The sequence below is a fragment of the Sylvia atricapilla genome, chromosome 14, assembly GCF_009819655.1.
Source record: "Sylvia atricapilla isolate bSylAtr1 chromosome 14, bSylAtr1.pri, whole genome shotgun sequence".
Classification (NCBI taxonomy): domain Eukaryota; kingdom Metazoa; phylum Chordata; class Aves; order Passeriformes; family Sylviidae; genus Sylvia; species Sylvia atricapilla.
Window position 1 is genome coordinate 8,585,200 of NC_089153.1, and position 24,649 is coordinate 8,609,848.

General features: G+C 42.3%; 1 protein-coding gene across 2 annotated transcripts in view; it reads right to left on the minus strand.

Moving 5' to 3' along the window:
- The window catches only part of FSTL4 (follistatin like 4), a 206,963-nt gene that overhangs the window by 174,079 nt on the left and 8,235 nt on the right, over positions 1 to 24,649 (minus strand). For both annotated transcript variants that reach the window (XM_066328808.1, XM_066328807.1), the window contains exon 2: positions 22,244 to 22,277. In XM_066328808.1, coding sequence (XP_066184905.1) covers positions 22,244 to 22,277 — 34 coding nt within the window. The remainder of the gene's footprint in view (positions 1 to 22,243; positions 22,278 to 24,649) is intronic.

Here is a 24,649-nt window from a genome sequence, read left to right on the forward strand (position 1 = left end):
GACACCATTTTACTCACATCTTCTTTGTGAAAAGATCATTAAGATTTAAGGCACCAAGACCTGAGGCTGGTTGAGACCTTGCAGTAAAGCCAGCCTTAAGGTATCTTTCAAATGTGGGCAAGAAATTATGAAAGGTCATATGCTAAAATTATATTATATGCTAATACTGCTCAAATTATTTACAAGTTTCTCTTTTCTCTGTCACTCTTTCTGTCTGTACTGTACTGTTTCTATCCAAGAAGAGCAGGGAGAAACTTCCATTGAACTTTTATTCTTTAAGACTCTCTGGAGTATCTTTATTCCCAAGTAACCTTGCTTTGCCTGCTCCCCCATCAGTATCTCCTCTCCTCTGGAAAGAAGAAAGCAATGTCTCAAGAAAAACTTGTAATACTCTTAAAACATCCTGTGAAAGGATGGGATTTAAGAGCCTTATGCACTGATCAAATTCAAACATGCTTGGCTGGCCAGAAGTAGATTATTTTTGGAAAAAAATAATAAGCCTATCATGGGCCTTCCCTGGTAGGAAATTGAGCATTTTCCATTATAAGATATTTCCACCACTTTTACACTTGCCTGGTCCCACACCCCCAAAAAGCAGCTACCTCTTCAACACATCAGCTTGGTATCCCAGCCAAGTGTAGAAATTGCACCATCTCCAAGTACCTCCTTTCCCTTCCCATCCTCACACTATTTACCTCTTTCTCTTCTCCTCTACATCTCCTTTCTAGTAAAGTTCCTGAATATGAGGAGCAACAATCAGGCAGCTAAATTGATGAAATGAAATCTATACTCACTTTAAATTTAGATGGCTTGGTTTTGCCTTTACTGGGCTTTATTCTAATAGAAAGTCCAAGATGAGTTTTTGTCACAATAGCAAATAGCCTTATAGTTTGAAAATCCATATTGGGATGAGCTGTCCTTATCAGATAAAAACATTCTCATAGTGACTTTTGACTGTCTGTACCACTTATCTTAAAATCCAACTGAGAAAGCACTTTCTTCATAAGCAAAAGTTTCAATCACCAGGACCAGAGACCTCTGTAAATATATGGTCAGAGCTGCTGGCTGGATAGTGGGACCTGCTGTCAGGGGTTTAGAAAGGAATTCACCTTCAGTGAAAGTATCAGTGCATAGTTGCTATTGCATTTTATCCTGAAAATATCATTCATATAAATCACTTTATCAGGTGATTCTTCTGAGTCACTACGGTTATTCCCAAACTGATTGCACAAGAAAGTACTTTGCCACATCAGTAAACTCCTGCACATACTGTCAGATCATTTTTCAAACTGATCATGGGAAAAGCTTCTCCTCTTTTTCCCTGCCATGTGAAGGGAACCAGCTCATCACTGGGGAAGGCCATGCAAAACACCCCCAGAAGGATGCAGAGTGAACTGGAGATGTGCATAATTATACAAACATTTGCAGGAATATGCAACAGCAAACAGCAAGCATCTAATCCCACAAAATCCTCTGAGAGAATGGGAAGATTTTTCACTCTCTAAAACGTGATAATGAAAAAACAATTCTCAGATGCTCCACCAGATGAAATCATCTTGTTTCAAAGTTTATAATCATACATGTTAAATGCACCGGTCCACTTTCAAGATTAGTGATAATGATCTTACATTTTTAATAGAGCCCTTCATCCACAGGGATTTGATGTGAGCTTACACAGGCACTCCAGGGCTGCTGCAGTTACCTCTGGCTTGAGATGCAGCAGCTGTTTAATATCACTGCAAATGCTGTCAACAACACACTGTGGTACAGGGTAAGTAAAGGACACTGGGTTGGTTTTGCATGGCCTGGTTTTTGGTAGTGAGGGGCCACAGAGGTGGCTCCTGTGAGAAGCTGCTGGAAACTTCCCACCATGTGCAGCAGAGCCAGTCCCTGATGGGTGTGAACATGGACACACTGCTGGCCAAGGCTGGGACAGTGAGAGAGGCTGGTAATGCTGTGTGAGGGCATATTTAAAAAGATAAAGTGAAGTGGGACACACACAATTTTTCCTCTAGCCAGAGAAGAGGTGAGAACCTGTGAGGGAAACAACACTGAGACACCAGGGTCAGTGGAGGAAGGGAGGAGCTGCCCCAGGGGCCAGAGACAAGATTCCTCTGCATCCATGGTGAGACCATGGGGAAGCAGCTGTGTCCCTGCAGCCCTTGGGGATCCATGGGGGATGCAGAGATCCACCCGCAGCCCTTGGGGATCCACAGGGATGCAGAGATCCACCCGCAGCCCCTGGGAGAGCTCCCCACACCAGAGCAGGTGATCCCTGGAGGAGGCTGTGACCCAGTGGGGACCCAGTGGAGAGAGGGGCCCTGCTCCCAGGCTGGAGCAGCCTGTCCCTGGAGCACTGCACCCTGGGGATAGAAAGACCCACGCTGCAGCAGTTTTGGCAGGACTGCTGCACATGAGAGTGGAGCCATGCTGGAGAAGCTCAGGGAGAGCTGTTTCCCATGGGAGAGACTCCATGGCATAGCAGTGCAAGGACTCCTCTCCTGGAGCAGCAAAAGAAAACCTCAGGTGAAGACTGACCAAAGCTCCCACACCCTATCTCCCTGCACTGTCAGTGGGAAGGAGGGAGGGGTTGGGGGAGAAAAAAGGTGTTTTTAAGGGCTTATTTTAGGTCTCATCATCCTCCTCTGATACTGATAGTAATAAATCCACCTTTTACCTTTGAGTGGAGCCTGTTTCACCCTTGAAGTGTCTTCTCCCGGTCCTTATCACAACTCATGAACCCTTTGTTATTTTTTTTTCTCCCCTATGCCCAGCTGTGGCAGGGGAGGGTGAGTGAGCAGCTTTGGTGGGTGCCTGGCTTTTGGCCAGTCTCAAACCACAACAGTCTTTTGGGTGCAGAATAGTAGCTGTCATGGGGACTTTGAATTAAGGATATTAACTGGGGGAAAATAATGGGCAAAACAAGTACTGAATCATGTTATTAAGTAGAATTATAGTAGGAAATTTATATCATAATTACAGTGCAGGGTCCAGGGGTGGATTTTTGTGTAATTTGTCTTTTTTGTTCTGTGCTGTGATTATTGTTGGATCTGGTGTGGGGAACTTTTTTCCTCCTGTTTAGTTTAGTTGTTTTTGTTGTTCTAAGTGAAGATTGTGTGTTTAATGTGCTTTTGATGATAATTCCTAAATATGTTATCAGTGTCAAACCACAATACACACTCATCAGAGTAAGGAGATTACAGAAAAGCTTCCCTCAGCCCTTCACTTTCCCACAGAGGAGCTCAAGAACAGAAAAAAGGACGATGTGCATCTCTAGAAGAGAAGAAAACCAGGAGGTTTTATAACTGTTGGGAAGCACATGTAGCATCTGAGGCAAAGACCTGAAACTGCAGCTTTCCAGACCCAATGTAAGAACCATGAAGTGGAGCAGAGTCCCAGCCTGCACTGGCTGGGCAGCAGCACCACCTCCTTGGCTTTGTCACAGGAGAGCTGAACCGGCACATGTTCCAAGGGGCTGCAAACAAACCCAGTGCTGTGGGGCTGAGCACCTGAAAAGATCCCTCCACCTTTGCACCATGTTGGCTTTCTCCATTTCCAAAGAGAAAGGCTGTGATCAGAGAAGCCACTGTAGAGCAAAAGAACTGCCAATAAAATCTTCAAGATAATTTCCTGACCTCTGGACACAGCCTTGCAGGGTCAGGGTAGGGCAGGTCACCAAATACAGACTGTCACTATGGGATGAAGGGAAAAGCAGGATCACCCCTCTGGAGCAGTCCACAAACCATCCTTGAACTCTAATTTAGAAACCAGACCTTTTTTTTTTCTGCTCTCAAGTGTAGCCCTTGAATTTTATCACAGGTAATTGGAGATGGTAGAAGAGAAGCTATTTAATCTCTTCATCTTTAAATCACGAAGAGTCAGCAGAAAGTGGCAACACAGAGAAAAGCCAGGGAGTCACTGGAGCTATGGCATGAAATAAAGAGAAAGAGGAAGCCTTATGATTGATTTTAACAGATTTTGAATTATGGTCTTCAAATTGGAGAGCAGAACTGAAGAGATGCACAGATGAGGAGACTGAATGCCACCACTACAGGTGATATTGCCAATTGCCAACAAAAACCTGTAGTAAAGGGAATGTCTGAACACTGTGAGGGGGGTACAAAAGTGGGAGATGTATAGCAGTTATTCAGTTCTGCATTCTCTACTTTATTCCGTTTTTTATAAAGATAAGCTCAAGCCACAGAAATTGCTGAAGTGCTTTTACTTTCCTGACACGCCTGCAAGTCTTCGTACACTTTCCAAAAAAACATTCCCAGAAAAATAAGTGCAGCTTGCTGTTAACATTCTGGGCTGAAGGCATAGCATGGCACACAGCCACTCTCCTCATCAAACAGTTTGAGGCCAAACTAATCAATAACAGGTTCTTAATGCCAATGAATTCAAACCAGCAGTTTGTTTTTAAAATGAAGTTACTGAAACAGAACTAAATATTGCCTAAATCAAATTAGCTGCAGTAGCAATAAATAATTAAAGCAATAAACTAGTTCATAAATAGAGAACATAATTTAATTAATTTTACCACCATGTATAGCAACATCAATACTGCAGCGAGATGGAGTGCAGGGAGCCAAGGCAGTTTTGCATCCACACACAAGCAGCACAATAGCAAAATGATTGTATATATAAAAAAGTCAAATCCAAGCAGTAATAGAGTACTTTGGAAGAATAAGTAGCTGTTGAGAGGCAGATAACTGGCTCAAGCAGGGAGACACTGTGTGTGTGAGATACATTTAGCAAGGCTGAGGGAGAGATAAGAAGGACAGAGCAGGATGAATTATTTGTGGTAAAATCTTCACTAGCTCTAGATAAAGCACTGTGCTTATGATCTATTCCTGCTGATGCCACTATGTGCCCTTTCCTGTGTTCCCCATGACCATGGACAAATCTGTAAAGGCTTCAGTCTTCTCTCACCTCCTACAGGTTAGGAACCAGGAGCAAAATCCAGGACAGTCAGTACTGAAAATGGGATGAGCTGGTGGGCTGCTGTCATGCCTTCCTGGCTCAAGCATTACTGCATTTACACAAAATGCATGCACAGGCTCCTGACTCCAGGTTCCTGAACTCCCAGGATATGGGGTCCCTTAGTTTAACTGAATCCCAGATGGCCACGAAAGAAAGACCTTTTTTTTTTCTGTCTGAATCTCTTATTTGAAAGAAAAAAGCAAGTGTGCATACCCATATTCTTTCATGATTCTGGACCACATATACACACATCTGCTTTTCCTTTACTAAAGAAAAACCTTTAGGGATGAGTAATATCTGTTCAAATAATAAAATACAAAACTGAAGAGATTTTGCAAATGTCAGCTGCAGAGTATTGCTCCAGTATTACAGTATTAACAAAGCCTTGCTCTATTCAAAGAAAGCTGTTACAAAATACTAGGATAACACTTTGTTACCTCACGCTGTTGAAATGTTTATTTGTTTTTAAGGGAGGTAAGTGCAGCCCTGCAATCTCATCTCTCTCTCAATGGCAAGCAGCGCCTTCCCCAGAGAGAGCTCTAGGCTGTTTTGCAGAGCTGTGTATTACAGAGTCATTGGAGGCTGGTCCATACCACAGAAACATCTATCCAAAATAATTCAGCACAGCTAAACAGAGCAGTCATACCCACTCTGACAGCAGAGCTCTCCTCCAAGGATAATTCACCTCCAGCATTCTTAGTGCTACTTGCTGAAGGTATAAAGGGGTTTCTGGAAGGGGCACTGTGATGTCTGACAGACAGAGGGGTGCTGCTCCCGGAGGTGGTGCCTGGGATGTGAAATTCTTCACTTTTTCTTTCCCTTTAAGCTTGCCCTTGCTTCAAGAGATGCTCTGAACACAAACACCACGAAGGTTCTCTTTCAAACCCTGCTCAAGCAGTATCACAACCCAGGCATTTCATCATTATTCAGTGCACACAGCCACGTCCCTCTGTATGTTCTGTATGATCTCTCCAGCCGTCAACAAAACGGGAGACCAAGCAGCTAAAGGCCAAATTTGCAAACACAGCCAGGCACACAACTCCCACTGCTGCTGCCAGAGACACGGAGTGAGCAGCATGGGCTGAGGGCAGGGAAGGCAGCTCAGCAAGCAGACCTGGCCCACAGCAATGCTGCAGGGCCCTGGGAAGGTGGCCATGACTTCCAGGGAAATTTGGGGCAGAAGGACAGTTTTCCACGCAGAAGTGGGACCAGCAATACTCTATGGACCAGAGCACACAGCAAGCTGCCAGCACTGAAAGGATGCCAATATCTGTCATGGCATGCCATGCTAAAATGCCCTGTGTTTCCCTTTAGAGTGATCCTAAGGATGCCAAGCTTTATTCTTCTGAGTTCTTCAACAGGAAAACCACTGGCTCCAAATATGCACACAGGGAAAGCACTGAAAAGCACCAGAAAGCACCAGCAGCTGCCAGGCAAGTAATTTTCGCAGAAAGCAAATCCATCTCCTAGCATCTTGGAAGTCACTGCCTCACCTCCATGAATAACTATGTCAGTCAGGTTTTAAGTCAGTAAAGCAGACTACACCTGGGGCCTTTGCCTTCCCAAATACTTGCTTTCCTTTTGTTCCACTCACTCTTCTCTCTCACCCTTTCTAATTGTTACAGGATAGAAACTGAGATCTCCCTTACCTTCCTGAACCTTCCTCCTAGTTTTCCTCCCTGCAGCAAGCAGAGTCCCTGGCAGCCTTTCCATTTTGCTGCTGTTTTCATGGGGGATCCCATCAACTTCCCTTTAGCCAGTAAGTTTCCTTCCTTTCCAGAGAAGAGTTTTGAAGCTCTTTCTTAAGAGACTTGAAGAATTCCCTTCCCTGCCCACCCACACATGCTGCAGTATTGCAAAGCAAGCACAGCGAGAACCAGAGACATTTCAGTGAGGTTCCCAAAGAGGTAATGTCCACATATAATTTTATATTTAACATCTGACAGTGTCAGGCACGCTTCAGTCTGAACTATGCTGCAGAAAGGAGCCCTGCTGGAAGAACAGCAGATAATGCCCTCACCAAGCACAGAGGTCCCCACTCCAGGCTTCTGATGGGCAAATCGTGGTCCTGCCACATGCCTTTCCTTCCACATATCCATCAGAGGGGGACCACAGTCTGAGTGACAGCCTACCCACCCCTCCTGAATCAGTCACTCAAGTAAGAGATATCCTGCAGACTTTGCAAGGGATGCTGCTGGGGAATATTCAAACCCCACACATCAATACCAGCCAAGTTCTGACCCAACTATCAGTGTCCTCCAACCCATCAGTAATTTTAGCAGCTTTCTGTACCTGGCTCTATCACTGATCCACTGAACCTGGGCAGAAAGCAAAGTACATTGCTGGCACACATGCATACAGCTTTATTTTAAAGAGACCAAAATACTTCAACCACCCCACGCAACATTTCTAAGTTTACCCAGTGTTATCCCCATTTCACACATGAGAAAGGTTACTTGCTATGATTAAGATAACACAGTGACTTTTAGGGTAAAAATCCAACAGTCAGTAAAATTCAATATAAAAGGCAGAAATCCATCTGAGAACCTACATATAGTGAACACAAATATACAAAGAATTCCAGTTATTTTTAAAATTGTGTGACTAGGAGTTAAAATATTACTGCATCCAAGTCACTCAGCTATAGGTATTAGACTCAAGGTAGTCAAGATACATCTTGGGGTATCCAAACCCATAAAGACCACAGGTTTATCAGTTACACCCTGACTTGCCAAAAGTAAAGCAACTTATTGCTGAAATAATGCACATAAACCCAGTAAATCCATACACCCAGCACAAACAGGGCTGATACAGGATAAAGCACTGGAGCACCAGCATTCCAGAGGAGCCCTGTTGCTCTTCCCAATGCTCTTCCTGCTTTCCCACTTACAGCTTATATTTAGGTCCATTGATATTACCTTTCCTTTACACCTCCCTCACTGAAATCACGACAAAGGCAGGAAATAGCAACTGAACGAGGTTTGCATACAGAGAAATCACTGAGACTAACTAAGCTGCAGGAATCAATAGGACTATTTTTAGTCACTCTCATAAAATTTCTTCTTTGCCTCTGCTACTGGAAGTACCAGAATAGATGGAGCCTCTCGAGCACGAGGAGAGTCTAGTTAACAGTATTTTGGTTTGGTTCCTCTAAAGTTTTAGTAAGACATCACATGTCAGGGATAGGGTCTTCAAAGACCAGCCACTTTGCTGTGCCCCTAATCTTAAAAAGAAAATACAAACAAAAACAAGACACAGCAGCAGAAGCTCCTTGCTGTGCATTTTCCTCTCCAAGTGAAACACTAAAACATGCTCCACATTAGTCCCACCTAGAGCGCAGAGCTTTCTTCTCACCTTTAAAAAACCTCCCTTTTTCAGACAAATAATTATGCAATTACACAAATAACTGGGACTGCATATCTCACTAATACCAGCCCATCTCACTCAGAGGGTCACTTCTTTCTTGCAAACTAAGAGACAGCAGGAAATGCTGGAAAGGAAATTACAGAAGGAAATGCTAAAAGCTGCACTCCAGTGTTACTGAAATTTCTTGCCTTTTTTCCTAACATAAGCATCCAATTTTAATTATTTAGAGCTTGGAGTCAATAGAATCGGATCAGCAACAATGACAGACTGCCACTGCCAGGCAGCGAGACCTAAAGGATTCACTAACACTCTGTAAGGAAAAAGGCACATCATGACTATCAGATTAGAGGATATTGACACTTGTGATAGTATTAGAAAGTTAAATATTATGATAATTAGCTTTCAGCTGATTTCAGCTCTGAAATCACACCAGCATTGGTGGTGTTTGCATTCCAGTGAACCCTATCTTCATGTGTTTTTTCCTATCAGAAGACACAGAAGAAGGAAATCTTGAAGAGCAAAATCCATCACTGAAGAAGTGATTATTACTTTTTAACAACACCTCTCAGACTTAATTCTTATTAAATCCTCACCAAGGTCTCAGTGCAAGAACAAGCAGAGAATTGCAGCTAAACCCCTCACCTCTCAGGGCCAGCTGGCAGTCTGGGAATGCAGAGAGCTGGGATCTGGGAATGCAGCATCACACCCTGACAAACATCATCTAATTATCTTCTCCATGAATTTTAACTTCTAACAACTCAGCTCCTAAATAAGGTCCAGCTCTGGGCAAATAACACCCCAGACAGCTAATGCAGAGATTGTGACACATGCTGGGCATTCAGCAGCAATCCCCACACTGTCATCCACACAAGAAGCACAGAAACAGAAATGTTTAGGTTGGAAAACATCTCTGAGATCACTGCCACACTGTTGAGTCCAGACATTGATCCAGCACTGCCAAACCCATCACTAACCGTGTCCCCAGGTGCCACATCTACATGCCCTTTGAATCTCTCCATGAGAATGTGGGCTCCACCACTGCCCTGTGCAGCCTGTGCCAGGGCTTGACAACCCTTTCAGTGAAGAGATTTTTCCTAATGTCCAATCTAAACCATTTCATCCTACAGCATGAAGACAGCAGCACTCCTTATGGCACACATTACCGCTACATAGATGGGAACCTTGGCCCCACTCTCAAGAGCACAGAATGAACTTATAGCAGGATTGTAGGGGACACTCACAGCAGGGTGGCCCCATCCACACCACCACCACCACGAAAATTCCAAAATATCCAATCTCAATTGTACATATAGAAAGTAAATAAAAGAAAAAGGAAACATGCCCATCTCAGACTCCACTGTCAGCCGCCCATTACAGTGTACCTCCAAAGCTTTTGCTGCCAAATCACACTCTTATCCAAGTTCTACAGTCAGCTGGCATCACAGAAAACACTCTCCAAAGTTATCTTTATATTTTCTTTCAAAAAGGAAAGACCAAAGAAAAATCCACAAAAAAACCAACCAAACAAACAAAAAAACCTGTCAAAAATCCCAAAGGAGATAAGAACAGGAGACCTGAAAGCCATTTTTATCTTAAGAGCTGGCAAACACACATCATTAGATTCCGATAGCAAGTAAAAAGACTGTGTTTACACTAAGTTTAAAACCAGCAAATTCTGTTTAAGTATAAAGGAAGTGAGTTCACTATCTGACAGTTGCCATTAATGTTACAGACCTGATGAACAGTTCCTGTGCTCAAGAGCTTCCCACATTTCCTTCTCTCTCAGCTGGCCTAGTAAAAGATACTTCTTCTCCCTACAAACCATGACCTTCATATTCTAGTGCCTGATAAATTAGCAGCACAGAAAACAGATTTTTATCTGACCTTAAAAAAGAAAGTTTGTGTGTTTTCTCAAGGACTAAATGCTTCCTGTTAAACAAAACACAACCCTTGGGATTTAGAAAACTTTGCCTGTTGCTCATGCCTATGTTCCTGGAAATCTCAGACCTTCTTTTTGTCATATGGCATTGCCTGTAGAAAAACAGGGGTAGTACCAACAATCTTTCCAGCAGTTAAAAAGAAGTACTCACATACTAACGTTATGGGAAATAACATTCATTTTTACTGCAGATTGTGTAGTATCAAGTAGTGAGGAATTTCTTTCACTGAACATCTAGACAATGCTTAGCTTCATCTCTGTTCATGAAGACTCAAAATCTCATCCCTTCTCACCAGAAGTAAAAAACCCAAAAAACCAAAGAAACCTTGTTGTACTTAAGCCAGCACAAATCCCAATTTTAATAATTATTAGTTCATCTTATCTTAATCTTGCTCGAATACACTCTACCTGTAAGTAATGCTAGAGAGTGCCTGTTTACATCTTGGAGATGGGATTTTGCAAGTGAGCTAAAAACACCTCAGTTTGGGGTTGAGTATCTGCCTGTTTATTTCCACTGTAAACCCCACAGAGCAGCTCTGACCAACTGCCTCTAATTACTTAATGACCTAGAAGCCCTTGGAGCCACCAAGGCCAGGCAGACCCCTCACCCCAGCAGTGACCAGCCAGCATGGGTCAGCACCGGGCTTGGGAGAGCTCCCAGGAACACAGCAGTGCCAGGTTAATGCCCGGATTTGATGATCCTAGAGGCTTGTTCCAGCCTTAATTCCATATTTCTGTGATCACATCCCCCTCCAAGCCCTTCCCAAAAGAGCAGACTTGCAGACAAAAGCTCCATCTGCCCAGCTGCCGAGGAGAATTTTAAGCCAGCAAAGGAGTGTTTGTTTGTGCTAAGAAAGAGATTTAATGTCTAAATTAAATAAGTGCACTATGCTTAGCTCCCACTGACAGAACGGCTGGATATTAAGGGCTCTCCCGCTGGAGCTGCCTCTCCCTGGAGAGCTCTGCTCACACCAGCCGTGTGCTGATCAGCACATCAGCAATGGGGGCACGCACACACCGAGCCACGGCCCCCTCCCCGCCTCCAGTTAGCTTCCTGAAAGGAATTGCTCTGCTGTTTCCACTGAAATCCTCTGGTCCCCTGGGAATACACCAGGTTCGGCTTAAAGGAGGTCTGGAAATTATTGCTAAAAAATCAGGAAAGTGAAATGAAAACTCCACGGGTAGAGGACTCGGTCAAAATTAGCTCCTGGATGCAAAGGAAAATAAGTTCGTTACTTTTAATGATTTTCATCATGTTCCTGTTGTTAAACAAATACAATAAAATACGCTTCAGTTACGTAATTCCAAATATTAATTGCTGGGACATTTTGAAACTGAAAACAATCCCACAGGCCAAAGAGAGAGAAATCCACGTTTGTGCAGAGGTGTTCAGTGAGGCCAGCAGCGCCATTCTCCCGACAAGAACAGCCTCTCACCCTCCAGTGAACAAACCACATCCTGAGAAACAATCACATTAGAGCTTCTGCCTGCTGCACAGGCAGAGGGAGAAACTCAGAGGGCTGTAATTATTATTTCTGTTTTAGAATACTAGGGGGTGCTCAGTTAAAGATGTCTGAATGATGATGGGATCATTGGATCAGAGGGAACGGATGTGATAAACAAGGCCAGATGAACACACCTCCTTTGAAGAGGGGATTGTAATGCCCAACACACCTACCAGGCAGGACTTGTTCTGGTGATGTTCTTTATGTTGGGTGAGCACTAAAAGGGTGAAAGAGTCATCCTCAGCATTGTCTCACAGTCAAACAGAAACCTTTTTGAAGTTCAGTCAGAGCCCAATTACTTACACCAGCACCTCCATGTTTCTCAGGAATTGTTAGGATGATCCAGTGATAATACAAGCTGTGACTCCTAAAATGATCACTTAGCACTGCCTCTAATCCAGCTGACCTGTTCAGAATATAGTTCGAGGTGTCATCCAAATGCAAATCTCCCCATGCAGGAAGCATTTATTATATATCCGAAAGGAAAAAAGATTCTTTCTGCTGTCTCTGCTCCTTTGCTGATACCTTTTTGTGAAGACTTGGCTCTAATCAGGACACCTTGTAGCACTGAGGAGCAGTTAGGGCTTTCCAGATAATTTACTGTATTGGTAAGGGCATTGACTTAATCCACATGCTCTGCCTTACAGTAAAGAGATGCTCCTTACTGGTTTTGAGACCCCCAGCCCACCAGGAGCTGTTACAGTCCTATTATCCAGCACACACACAGCAGCCCTGGCTGGCCAGTTCACCGTCACAGTGGCAAAACCCAGATTGATTTTACAAGCATGTAAAAATCTGTACTTCTCTCCAACTTTCCTATGACTCCAGTTGCTCATTCCAAAATCAGCATCAGGAACAGGCACACCAGTCCAGCCACCCTGAGCAGTGAGACCATGAGCCCCTCTCTGACAGACCCACTCAGGGTCTCATCCTCTCTGCTGCTGAGAGACACTGCTTAAAGCATTATGACAAGAGTTAGGAGAATGTACTTCTTCATTTACCAGGATTTTCTGTGGGTCACACAGTTATTTCATCATTGCACAGTGTCCAGATGCATCCTGGATCCCAACTCCTGGACACCAGGGAAATCCCACCAGCACCTTTGGGGTGCACACACAGGCACCTCACAGGCCAGGACATCTGCTCAAACCACAGCCACCCTCTCTTTTCACAAACTGGTGTTTTCCCATAAAAATGTCTCTGCCAATGGATCATCCCTCACTGACACTGGTGCCAGCAGAGTTGGACGAGTTGATAACAGCAGAGAAGCTGCAAGGGCTGCTTCCAATTTCTGGCTTCACTGATTCTATTTCCCAGGGAATAAGGGTTGCCACAATGTTGATTCTGTTAAAAGCAGCTGATGAACTTCTATATTTAACAGGCAATAGGAGTTCAAACCTAAATATGACTATTATATAAATTAAGGAAAACTATTAGTTTTTGAAAAGCAAGTATGGGAAAAGAAGAAATAATTCTATGGGACAAAAACCAGGATGATAAAAAACCCTAACTTCAATAACTGAGAGAAAAATATTCTTTAAAGCATTCAGATATGAAAAGTAAAGAAAAAAGATCCTATTACAGGCAATTCACATAATAGAAATTCAATGGGAAAAGCAAAACAACTAGAAGCAGGGGCACTGCATGCCACTGTCACCTACTTTGCAGTTGCAATGAGAAACTAAATTGAAATCTTGTAAGAAGTGACATTTTGAAAAATTTCCAAATCTGCAGATGGAAAACACAACACTTTTTTCTTGTATTTTTTATTTTCCAAGCTAGAGCATAATTTGATGCTATTATCTGCTGGCTGCACAAGATAGATTTCAGCCTTTGCAACAACTATTGTGCACACAAAACCCAGGAACAGATACATTGATAACAGAGCTGGTCCCCTGTGCTGAACAAATTTAAAAGCCAAAATCCAACTTATGCCTTTGGAAGGAACCAGCTTTGAAGTCAATAGGTCCAGAATCACTTTTCACATATGCTGCTTTCATTCTGGTCAAACATGTTACTGGATGAGTTCCATGATACCTGAAATGAGTCAAACAGTTTTACATTCAATTAGAAAAAGCATCTGGGCTGATATTCAGCTCTAATGACTGTTGCATTGTTGGAGATACTTTATCAGACAGAACTTAGAAGTTCAGCAGAAAGAAGGAACATCTTAACCTCACTTAAACTGAGGGAGCAGAAAGAATGACAAAAAGACATACCTCCTGTGAGGGTGAGGCAGGGATAATACTGAGGAGGAGATGGGGACAAAAATATGAGGATCACTCTCGTGCTACTTCATAAACACAGTGCACATTATGTTATATGCATATATATATTATATATATTATGTTAAAACAACAAACCTGTCTAATATTCCTCAAAAGTTCTCATCAAACACAAGCAAGCAGCATGGCATGGATAAATAACTCCTGTCCCATGACAAACAAGGAAATATTTATGGAAGGTTATTAAACTTGAATTACTGAGACATTGGAGCAGTTGTGGAGTGGCCAATCAGCTCTGCTGACTAAATACATATTTATAAATGCTTTACATCTTTTATTTACTAAATGGACTAAAATGCCTTATTCATTCTGTTCTGGTTTTATTTGGGTCTATAAAGTACAGTAAATATACATTAGATGCATAATAAAAACTCCTTTAGAAAAGTAATTACATTACTGTACACAGAGCAGATTTTTTTCTCTCCCAAGCATCAAGAACAATTGGACCATTTCACTGCCTCCTAAGTTCTTATTAAAAAACATACTGATACATGCTAATTACTGAAACAAAATCTTGCTTAGAAATGTAACGTCCAAAAGAACTATTTACACACAAAGCAGGGTCCCCTGAAAACCTCTAACTTAAGCAGAGCACTTGCTATGGCAGCAGTCAGGGACATGGATTTTGCACCAAACACCTGAATGGTTCATTCTTCACATCCTATTGGGAAAAAATTCTTCACAGGTTACCCAGAGAAGCTGTGGCTGCCCCATCCCTGAAGTGTCCAAGGCCAGCTTGGACAGGGCTTGAAGCAAGCTGGGATAGTGGAAGGTGTCCCTGCCCATGGCAGGGGGCTGTAACGAGGTAACCTTTAAAGTCTCTTCCAACCCAAACCATTCTGGGATTCTGTGATTCTGCTGGGGTGGGCTGGAGCAGGGTGTGGTGCAAGAACATAACAGCCCCACAGTTCAGCACTGCAAGGATCACTGATGGCCTCAGCCACTGCCCTGGGCACCTCCAGGAGAGGCCACCAGAGCTCCCTTAGGGACTCCCTGCCATGAACCACCACCCCCGGCTGGGCTAACCCAGTGACAGGTTCAACACCTCCACCTTCCACAGGCTGAGACCAGGACCACCTGGGAGTAAGTACCTGAACTAAGAGAGCACAAAGAGGGTTATTCCTCTCTTATTTTCAGCTCATATTTGGGCAGCAAGTTGAAGCTCCAGTAACATTAACCTAATTGCTCTGCCTCACAGTTAAAGCTCAGTTCAGGAAGAAATGGCATGTTGAAATCTATTAAGTCTGAAATTGAAAATACACCATGCTCATATTAAGTAGACTAGTAGCATGTTAAAAAATCATGACTCAAAAATCTAACTGGACCCAGAAGCAATCCTGGACATTGGGTCTTCTGTCCCAAAGTCTGAGTTTATGCATTTTTCTAATATCTAAGACAAGCTGGATAAACTGATTTGTTGGAGAGTGTTTGCATATTACATTATATTGCCATTATCAGAAACAGCTGCTGCCAGTTTTTTATTCAACCCTTACAAATAAGTTTATGTTATAGCTGGTCTGAGAACTCTGGGTTTACAGTGCATTTGCACCTTTCAATATCATGTGCAAGCATCACTTGTCTGCTCCATGTGAGAGGGGCTTCCACATCATGAAATGCTCTCTGTAACAACAGCATTTCACCAGAGTTATGTGGCTGGACACAAAAGTAGAATTTCATATAAAGAACAATGCACCACTGGAAACAACCAAAAAAATCAAATCCAGCATGACTTCAAACCTCACTGTATATTAAAACCTGGCTGCTGCTAATGATACTTTCGTGAAAAAAAGCCCATTTGTCTGAAAATATGTCCTCTAATTCTTAAAGACAGGTTATCTTTAAAGACCAGTGCAAACCAGTCCTGCTTTACAGCTCTGGGTCAGCTGGAGAAAAGTTCTTAGGAGAGGCTTTGTCCAAAACAAGGTTTGTAGGACAAAGCAGCACCTTCCAAAAGACTGCCCAGTTTAGATGGAAAAAGCAGAGAAGCTTATGGAGTCAAGGGATGACAGAAGCCAACAGCAAGAGCAGCTTTTTCAGCTGCCAATCCATCACAGTTTGTTCTGATTTCAGATGGAAAATGAGAGATGCCTTCAGGCACATCCAACTTCAGCACTCTGTACTGGGGATACTTATTTATGATGTATGGTAGTATAGAATACATACATATGTTATTTTGTATCTTCCTGTAAATCCTCACAAGGTCTCATGGATTTCTGGCTCATCTCCATCTTTTCCCTCTTCCCACACTGGGAACTGAAGTCTGTCCACTTCCTAAGCTTGTCTACGAGATCCTTGATCCAACCTGCTGCTGGGAAACAATTTCCTGATTTCTGTCACTCAAGAAGTTTTCACTTCAGCTCCTTCAGGTCCATCAATCTGCTGCTCTAGCAAAGCCACACTCTATTATATTTACGTACTAAACAGTCATGCCCATTCTGCCATGAAGAGAATTCATTCCTCTTCCTGCTCCAAAGCACTCAACTACAGGAACTGATGGATCCATTCACAAGAACCTCAACTCTGCAAAACCGCTCTGTTTCCACCAGTCAGAGAGATGGGCATGAAAGGGGTTTGCTAAGCCTATGGCAAAGCTGGGCTAAACCACGGCTGAACTCACATTTCCAGAAGTAATCCACCTCTGTGAACAGTCATTTGTCAGCCAAATGAGACCACCAGGACCAGCCTTGTTTGGCTGAGGAGCTGCTCAGAAAGTCTGAATTGCAATTCTCTGCCCCTTGTCCCAGGCACACGTTCAATACAAACAGCAATAGTAACACTGCCCAGGAGCATTCACATTCCTGTTTAATCTACTACTGTGCCTAACGCTGGCTAAAGTGTTGATTATTTGAGGTTCTTCCCCCTCCACATGGTTTTACTCCCTCTTTTAGCTCCTGCCACTTAAAAGCATGAAATATGCCAAGTTATAATTAAACACCACTGCTGAGAGATGTGGGGGAGCAAACAACTTTTCCCCTTCCCAGCTAGGGCCAGGCTGTTCAAGTGATATGAAGTATATAAAAAGCTGAAAAACAGTGGTTTCATAAGCTTGGAAAAACAGGCATTTAATATCAGATTAATATCTTGACCCAAATATCTTTCCCTGGGTAACAGATTTCAAAGCATATGTGGTCAGTGAATGGCAAAGCCAGAGATAATAAAACTTTCTATGCAAATAAAGCAGCTGAGATGAGCAGAGACAAAAAAAAATTATTTGAAGTAAAGACTGAGTAATTGTTAAAACCAGTATAACAAACATGGAAACTATTCTAGTAATAGGAAAAAACCAACATAATGGGAAATTAATAGGTGATTTACTACAAAAGTAATTGCACCTGACCACTTTGTGTTCCTGAAGGATTTCAGGAGAGTAACTTAATATTCCTGCCAATTTTGGAGTGCCTGTTTTCTTCCATGGAGAGGCGAAAATGTGAAGTGTGCAAAGAGAAAGGACAAAGTAAAGAGAATTTCTGAAGGGCATTACTGTTTTATAACCATGAGTCAGTTTTTCATGTAGGACATAAAAATTGATGTCAAGTGGAGAATAATGAAATATTTCTTAAGCTGTTGGCTGGATCCTCTACCACTGCTAATTGATGCAGAGATTTTTCAGTAAAACTCTGGCAACTTAGGAAAGCTCAGGGTGCACTATATTCCATTGCTCCACATTGTGATTAGGAATCAAAGTGTAACAACGAGGATTCTGTAGCTGTAATAAATATATACAGATAGGACATCCACAACACAGAGATTGTGAAAACCTCAGAGAAGTGTCAATTCAAAGAAGTTTTAATTCAAACCAGATATTTAAAGTTTGTATCTTTATGGCAGTGTGATGTCATCTGTCTGAATAAATCTAGAGCTGCATCTCATTTAATAAGATTATATGGTCAGAGCAGAAGCAATTTACTTGAACATTTCTTGGCTGAATGATTTCAAAAGCATCTTTTGACACTAATTTGTTGAACGGATGATTGTGAACAACATAAAAACAAATTAAAAGTTTCAAGTGCTTGGGTTAAATTCTCAGCTAGTAAAAAGCAAAGGTGGTCCATTAATTCAGCAGAGCTTTGCTTATTTCTATCTACTGAAGACCTGGCTCTTCATACTTAATGTGACTATACATATGCTTGGGCATAGTTCTACTCAGCAGACAATTTGTTCTAGTATTCAGCATCCTTCAGCCCCACAGTGCCAACTGAAATGGGAACATTTGTCAGCTCCAGAAGCTGCAGAATTAGTTCCTGTGTTCTTGCCATTAAAATAATTGGGGAAACCACTGGAGGTTCTATTCTGCTGGACACAGGAATTTTGATAGAGACAAATGTATGTGGCTTTTACATATATAAGTTGTATGGAGTAATTTACAGCAACAGGTAGGTATTATGCATTCATGTACACTCATTACACAGGGAAAAGTCACCAATCTTTAAAATTAAGCCCTGCCACTGTCCAGCCTAATGTCTGCAGGTGCTCTCTGCAAGCTTGGTCCTGTGTTTTTTCCAATCTAGCACACACCCTTCAGTCTCCCAGTTTCCTGCACCGGGTCTTCTCCTCAGATTATGTAGATTTTAGGAATCTAAAATCTGTGAGGATGGTGAGACACTGGCACAGGTTACCCAAAGAAGCTGTGGCTGCCCCATCCCTGGAAGTGTTCAAGGCCAGGTTGGACAGGACTTGGAGCAACCTGGGATACTGGAAGTGGTCCCTGTCCATTACAGGGGGTAGAATGGGATGGGCTCTGGGTTCCTTCCAACCCCAGCCATCTGACACTTCACCCTTTTCCCTAAACGTCTGCTGTGTCCACAGGATCTGCACAAACTTCTGCTTTTCCCGGCTCCCTACTTCTGTTTTGCTCCTCCCCATCTGCTCTCCTGCAGCATTACACTGGACAGCTGATAGCAGTGTGCAGGTTATTTCCCTTTCCTGTGCACTAAGGACAGGAAAAATTATGAAAAATTGACATAAAAACAGGTAAAGAGAAAAGATTCAAGTAGTGAAATAAAGATCTGCCTGCCCAAACTTGCCCTGTGATTTTAGTTCAACAGAGCAATATAGAGGGCTGGTATTCAAATCCTGTGCTTGTTTATCACATGCTGGAGTTTCTTGACTTTGTATTTTGAGGTTTTTGGCTGGTTGGGAGTCTGTTTGTTTGTTTTCAAAGCACAACAAAGCCTGGCACCCTACCCCATATTCTGGTTTCCACTCCACAAGCATAATAGAAATGGATACCAAAGTCGGTCATATATGTGACCAACTCAGAGCCAAATTTCAAGTGAATTTAGAAGAAATATTGAGGTTTTTTTAAATTTAAATTTATTAAAAAGGGTAATATTTTGTCATAATAATAAACAGTAATATATCTAACACCAGTCAGGCATCCCAGGAACAAAACAGTTCTGCAGCCATTGAGAAGAACAGTTCTTCAATTGAGAAGAAAATCAGTGTCGAAATATCACTGAGAGGTGCCTGCCAGCTGCAGTCAGGGAAGCATCTCTCCTCCATACAACAGCAATTAAAAGATCATGTAATTACTGCTGATCCCATGCCATGGAAGTCAAAGGAAAAATCATTCATTGACTGTAATGGGCTTTGGAGCAGGTTCAAAATTTCCCCAGCATACGTAATCTTGACACTTTGGAAACCAAAAGTCTCCCAGTTTGACTACACTCACCCACAACTAAAAAAGGAAAAAAGTGTTCTCATGCTCAACAACAATCAAGGCTTTGTTCCCTTTGAAAGAAAAGTGTTGGCTTTAAACCTAAAGGATTCAAACCTTTTGTCCCAAAAGAAAGAAAAATTCTAAAAAGTCTAAACCAGGATTGCCCCTCCTTTCACCAAAAGCTCTTTTTTTAATCATGTTGGATGATCCATAAGCCTAGGATAATAAAAGCAGATATAGAGTAAGTCTGCTGATCTCTCACATTTGGGGATGTTTCTACGAGGTATTTTTTAGTTTTTCAGCTTTTTAAGAGAAACTTCTACCAAGGGAACAGCACAAGGATAAAGCCCCAATCTCTTCCAATCGTCTCATTTCCTCAGGTAAAAAAACATTATCTGCAAAAATTACCATTTTTAGGGAGAAAAATGCCTGGATCTTAAAGTCACCTCATACCAGATCACAAAATTTAAAAGAAATCTTTTTGTGTGCATAACATTCTGACCCTCCTGTTATTTTTTTTCTGACACCAAATGATATCTGCTCTGTGCACATTTTAATACTGAAGAGGCTTCTGAAGGCGCCTTTAGTTGAATTATTTTACAGGCACTATTGAGGAATAACTCCAGAGAGGAAGATACTTAAACATTGCAGAAAATCCCCTGGCAGCTCTGCAAATCCACAGGCTTTTGTGATCAAGATGTATTTACCATGTTTTTAGCATTTTCTTGACTTTTGAGGAGTTTGCAGTTCTTCGGCCAGACTTGATAATCCACATATTGCCTTGCTGGGCATAAGCCAAATTTATCTATACATTTTAACTCCCTCCTTTGCCACCCCCTTCATTCCAGCCATGGATCTAAGCTTCTAACAGAGAAGTCTATTACATTGAATTCACTTCTGAAAAAAAATCTGATTTTACTCCTCAAAATAAAAGTTAAGTCCTACCCTTCCTCTGAAAGCAATGAGAAATCAGCCTCACTTTGCTTGGAAATTTGGCTGATCTCCAAACTCAGTTATTGCTCAGAAGTGACATTCTCCAAACACACCATCTGTAATCTCAATCCTGAGTTCAAATATTGCTGTCTTTAAGCTCTCATATGTGTTGGTTACTTTCACTGGGAAGAAAGCTTTGGAAATAGAACTCAGATCTGAAAAAGGACTAGAGGAACATCCACGAGACTGGATTCAGTCTCCATGCCTATAACGAACTGCACAACAAACCACAGCCTAAGCGTGACTGGAATGTGTCCACATCCACAATGCCAAAACTCCTTTCTGCACCCCAAAGCAGCCTTGACCCATCTCAGAGCCCTCCTCAGCTTGACACTGAGGGAAGTACAATAGAACCGGATTTCTTCATGAAGAGTGGCAGAAGTTTGATCAAACACACACATGCACTGGACATCTAAAATAAACAGACTTTACCTTTAGCAGGGGCTGTATTTTTAATTAATTCAAGCCTCTCGGCTGTCTCAGCCTCACAGAGGAAAAAAAACACAAAAACACTGACACACACACACACAAAAAAAAGAGATTATTTGCCCAAATGACAAGTTACCCTTGGACCTGACCTTCTTTGCTTATGCAGTAAAACACTGGTAGTTACAACCCCTTCCCAACATATGGGATGCCTGAAGCAATTCAAGGAGCTGCTGGAAGGGAACAGGGAATGCATTAATCCATTGAAAGGAGAGTGCCACCTGCTTCACATTCTAGCAAGAGAGATGAGGAAAGCAACTGCCTCATCCAGAAAACATCTGCTGAACAAAATCAAAATTAATGATAACCAGAATAAGCTCTTTGATGGCCAATTCTCCCCCAGCTGCCAGGAGCCATCAAAGAGCCTCTCCTGGCACAAGCCAATCAGTCACTGGGGCAGCAGAGGTCCCAGGAGCTGAGCTCAGAGCACCAAGGCACCCTTGGGTGGAGCTGGGCTGTGCTGAGGCATGGAAAGCCTTGGCTGCACATTCTTCTCCCTGAAATTCCCCAGGTTTCGAGTTTAACACAGATTGGTTTGGGCTGGAAAGGACCCTAAAATTCATCCAGTTCCAATCCCCTGCTATGCTTTCCACTATCCCAGGTTGCTCCAAACCCTCTCCAACCTGGCCTTGGACACTACCAGGGATGGAGCAGCCACAGCTTCTCTGAGCAACCTGTGCCAGAGCCCCATTGCCCTCACAGGGAGAAATTGCTTCCTAATAGCTAATCAAAATTATCTTCCTTCAGCTTAAAGCCATTTAGATGCCCTGCCAGCATCCAAACCTTGACATGCACACCCAACACCATCATGCAATTCTGTGCTAAAAGAGCAGCTTTTCATTGAAAAAAAAATAAAAAGTCTACAGTTTGCAACACGAAGAACTGTCAGACAAGTGCCAGGCACAGACTGTTGGAAAACCCACAGCAGCACAACCTTTCAAGAGTGTGAACTCATGCTTGTTTCAAAAAGTTACTGCAAGAATACTCAACACCAACACACACACTGAAAGAAAACTGGTTTTCCTACCTTTTCTTCTTGTAACTTCAAACCTTCTGGAGTCCTATAAGGAAAAAGAGAATTTTTTGTGGTGTTTTTTATTAAACACAAGAATTGTTCAAAGGCAGGATGAACAACCCCCCCCAATAACATTAGTCACTGACCCAGACAAGCCTCTGTGAAACTCTATACAATAACTGAGGAGTAATTACAGGCACACATCTCAGTTTGTCCACAGATATTGAGTGGATAAATATAACACCTAAAATGACTCATCACTGTGTGATAAATTACATTTTAAAAACACAACATTTGCCTTGAAAATTAATTTTTTTTCCTCTGTTGATGTTAAAAGGGAGCAGTTAGGAGGGTTATCATTACTACACTGAAGATTTGGGGTTGAGGAAGGAGGAACCATTACAAATACTTTAGCTGACTTCTTCAAATATCTGAATAATTTCAAAGACACTGGACCACTCATGCTGAAAGCTGAGGGCTGATTTCAATCCATGCACACCTACATAATTTCTCTGTAAATCATCACAACACTCTCTAATACAGAAACTTGTTTTAAAACAACACTGTCTCAAAAGGTATTGCATTCCCTAGCAACATTATCTGCTTATACTAAATGGTGAGACTTCAGAGGAATAAATATTTAATTTCACACAGTAACATTATTTATGGGTTAATTACGAATTTCCATCAGTCAAGTTACTTCTTGCAGCCAGTATTAGAAGCAGTGGAACTGTGAAGACCATCTGGAGTGGCTCTGCTGTGGAGAGAGGCTGAGAGAGGTGGGACTGCTCAGCCTGGAGAAGAGAAGGCTCTGGGCACCACACGCGGCAGTGCTGTAGGTACCCATTTACTGCCTACAGAAATGCCCCTTGCTGCCTCCTGCCCTCTCCCAGAACATCCCCAGGGCAGGACAGAGCCACAGCTGAGGTCTCCTCCAGCCCAGGGGCCACCTCACATCACCCACTTTGTCCTGGCCCAAACACTGTGCCAGTTTATGCTGTCATTTGTCATCGCTTGCGCAGGCAGCAGATGATGCCTCTTCTTCCTTCACATGACCACAAGCTGCATTCCTCAAAACAAAGCTCTCACCAAATTTGAGAAGGATCAGAATAGCAGAAATGGTCTCCCTGGCACCCTTCAAGTCAGCTGAAGGGGATAAACAAAAAACTGGGTATTTGCTTATAAAAATACTGTCATTATTCCCTGTAGGATACTCCCTCAGTGATCTTGAGCAATATGTAAAATGGCATTCAGGATTAGTACAGACTTCAAAGCATTTATCCTCTTTATGCAGCAGAGCTCTGAGCTGTGCAGGCAGTTATACTCCAGGGACCTCTCTGAGCTTTTCAAAATATTGGTTTGAGAGGTGGGGCACAGGATAAAAAAACCTCAGCTACAGCTGCTATCATTAGGCCTGTGTACATGCAATATATGCAAAAGGGAAGAATACTTTTAAGGTTCCCCAGAGTCCCTGGCACTAACTAAGCTGTTTGAATTCTCTGCAGTTCAAAAGCTTAGAACCACTAAAACTAATTACAACTATTATATAGATCAAAAGGAAATAGACTATCAAGATTCTATTAAACAAACATCCAAGTATCATCTCACTTTTATAAAATGCCCTTTTGTTATTTCCATCTCTGCACAGACATCATGAAAGACAAAGGATGGTCTTCAAAGTTCACTTTCTTTTACTCTGTTCTCTTTTTAATTGTAAGCTCTGATGAATATAAACTATCCCAAAAAACAGATGCAGGGTTTGGAGGAAAAACTTGTTAGAATTGCAATGGGAGAACATGAGGTCAGGCTGCAAGCCATCACTTCTCATTCCTGGGAAAACAGCAGCACTTGGTGTGTCCCCCACAACATCCCTTCACTGGAGAAACCTCCAAAGACACTGAGAATGCTCAAGATTCCAAGAGGGTACACAAAAAGATGGAAAAATACCTGGCAGCCACAGCAGAGCTTAAATTGCAGCAAAAAGGGAGCAGCTCCAGGTAGATTTCTCTTCAAGATGATACTGATCTCAAGTTAAAAAAAAAAATCACACAGAGGTTTCATAGGTTTTAATAGTGTTACCAGCAGAGAACCAAACTATTTTGATAAAAATGACACCAAAGTTCTTGAATGCATTGCCTGAGGAATACTTTTCTGCAGAAGCCATAAACCAGATGGTTATAAATGAGACTTATTCCATGGGCACCATTTAATGACTGCAAATTCCTTTAACTAAAAACCTAATTTTATCAGAGCATAAATCACCTGCTTTGAAGGAAAAAAACTGGTTTGTATTTTCCATTCCTTCTAAAAAGCTTCTTCATGTACTGCTTTAAATAGCATTTCATTAGTGCAATACAGCAGTTTTATTTGTCAAGATTCACTTTTAGCACCTATTTCCTACTTTTTAATGTTAGTCAA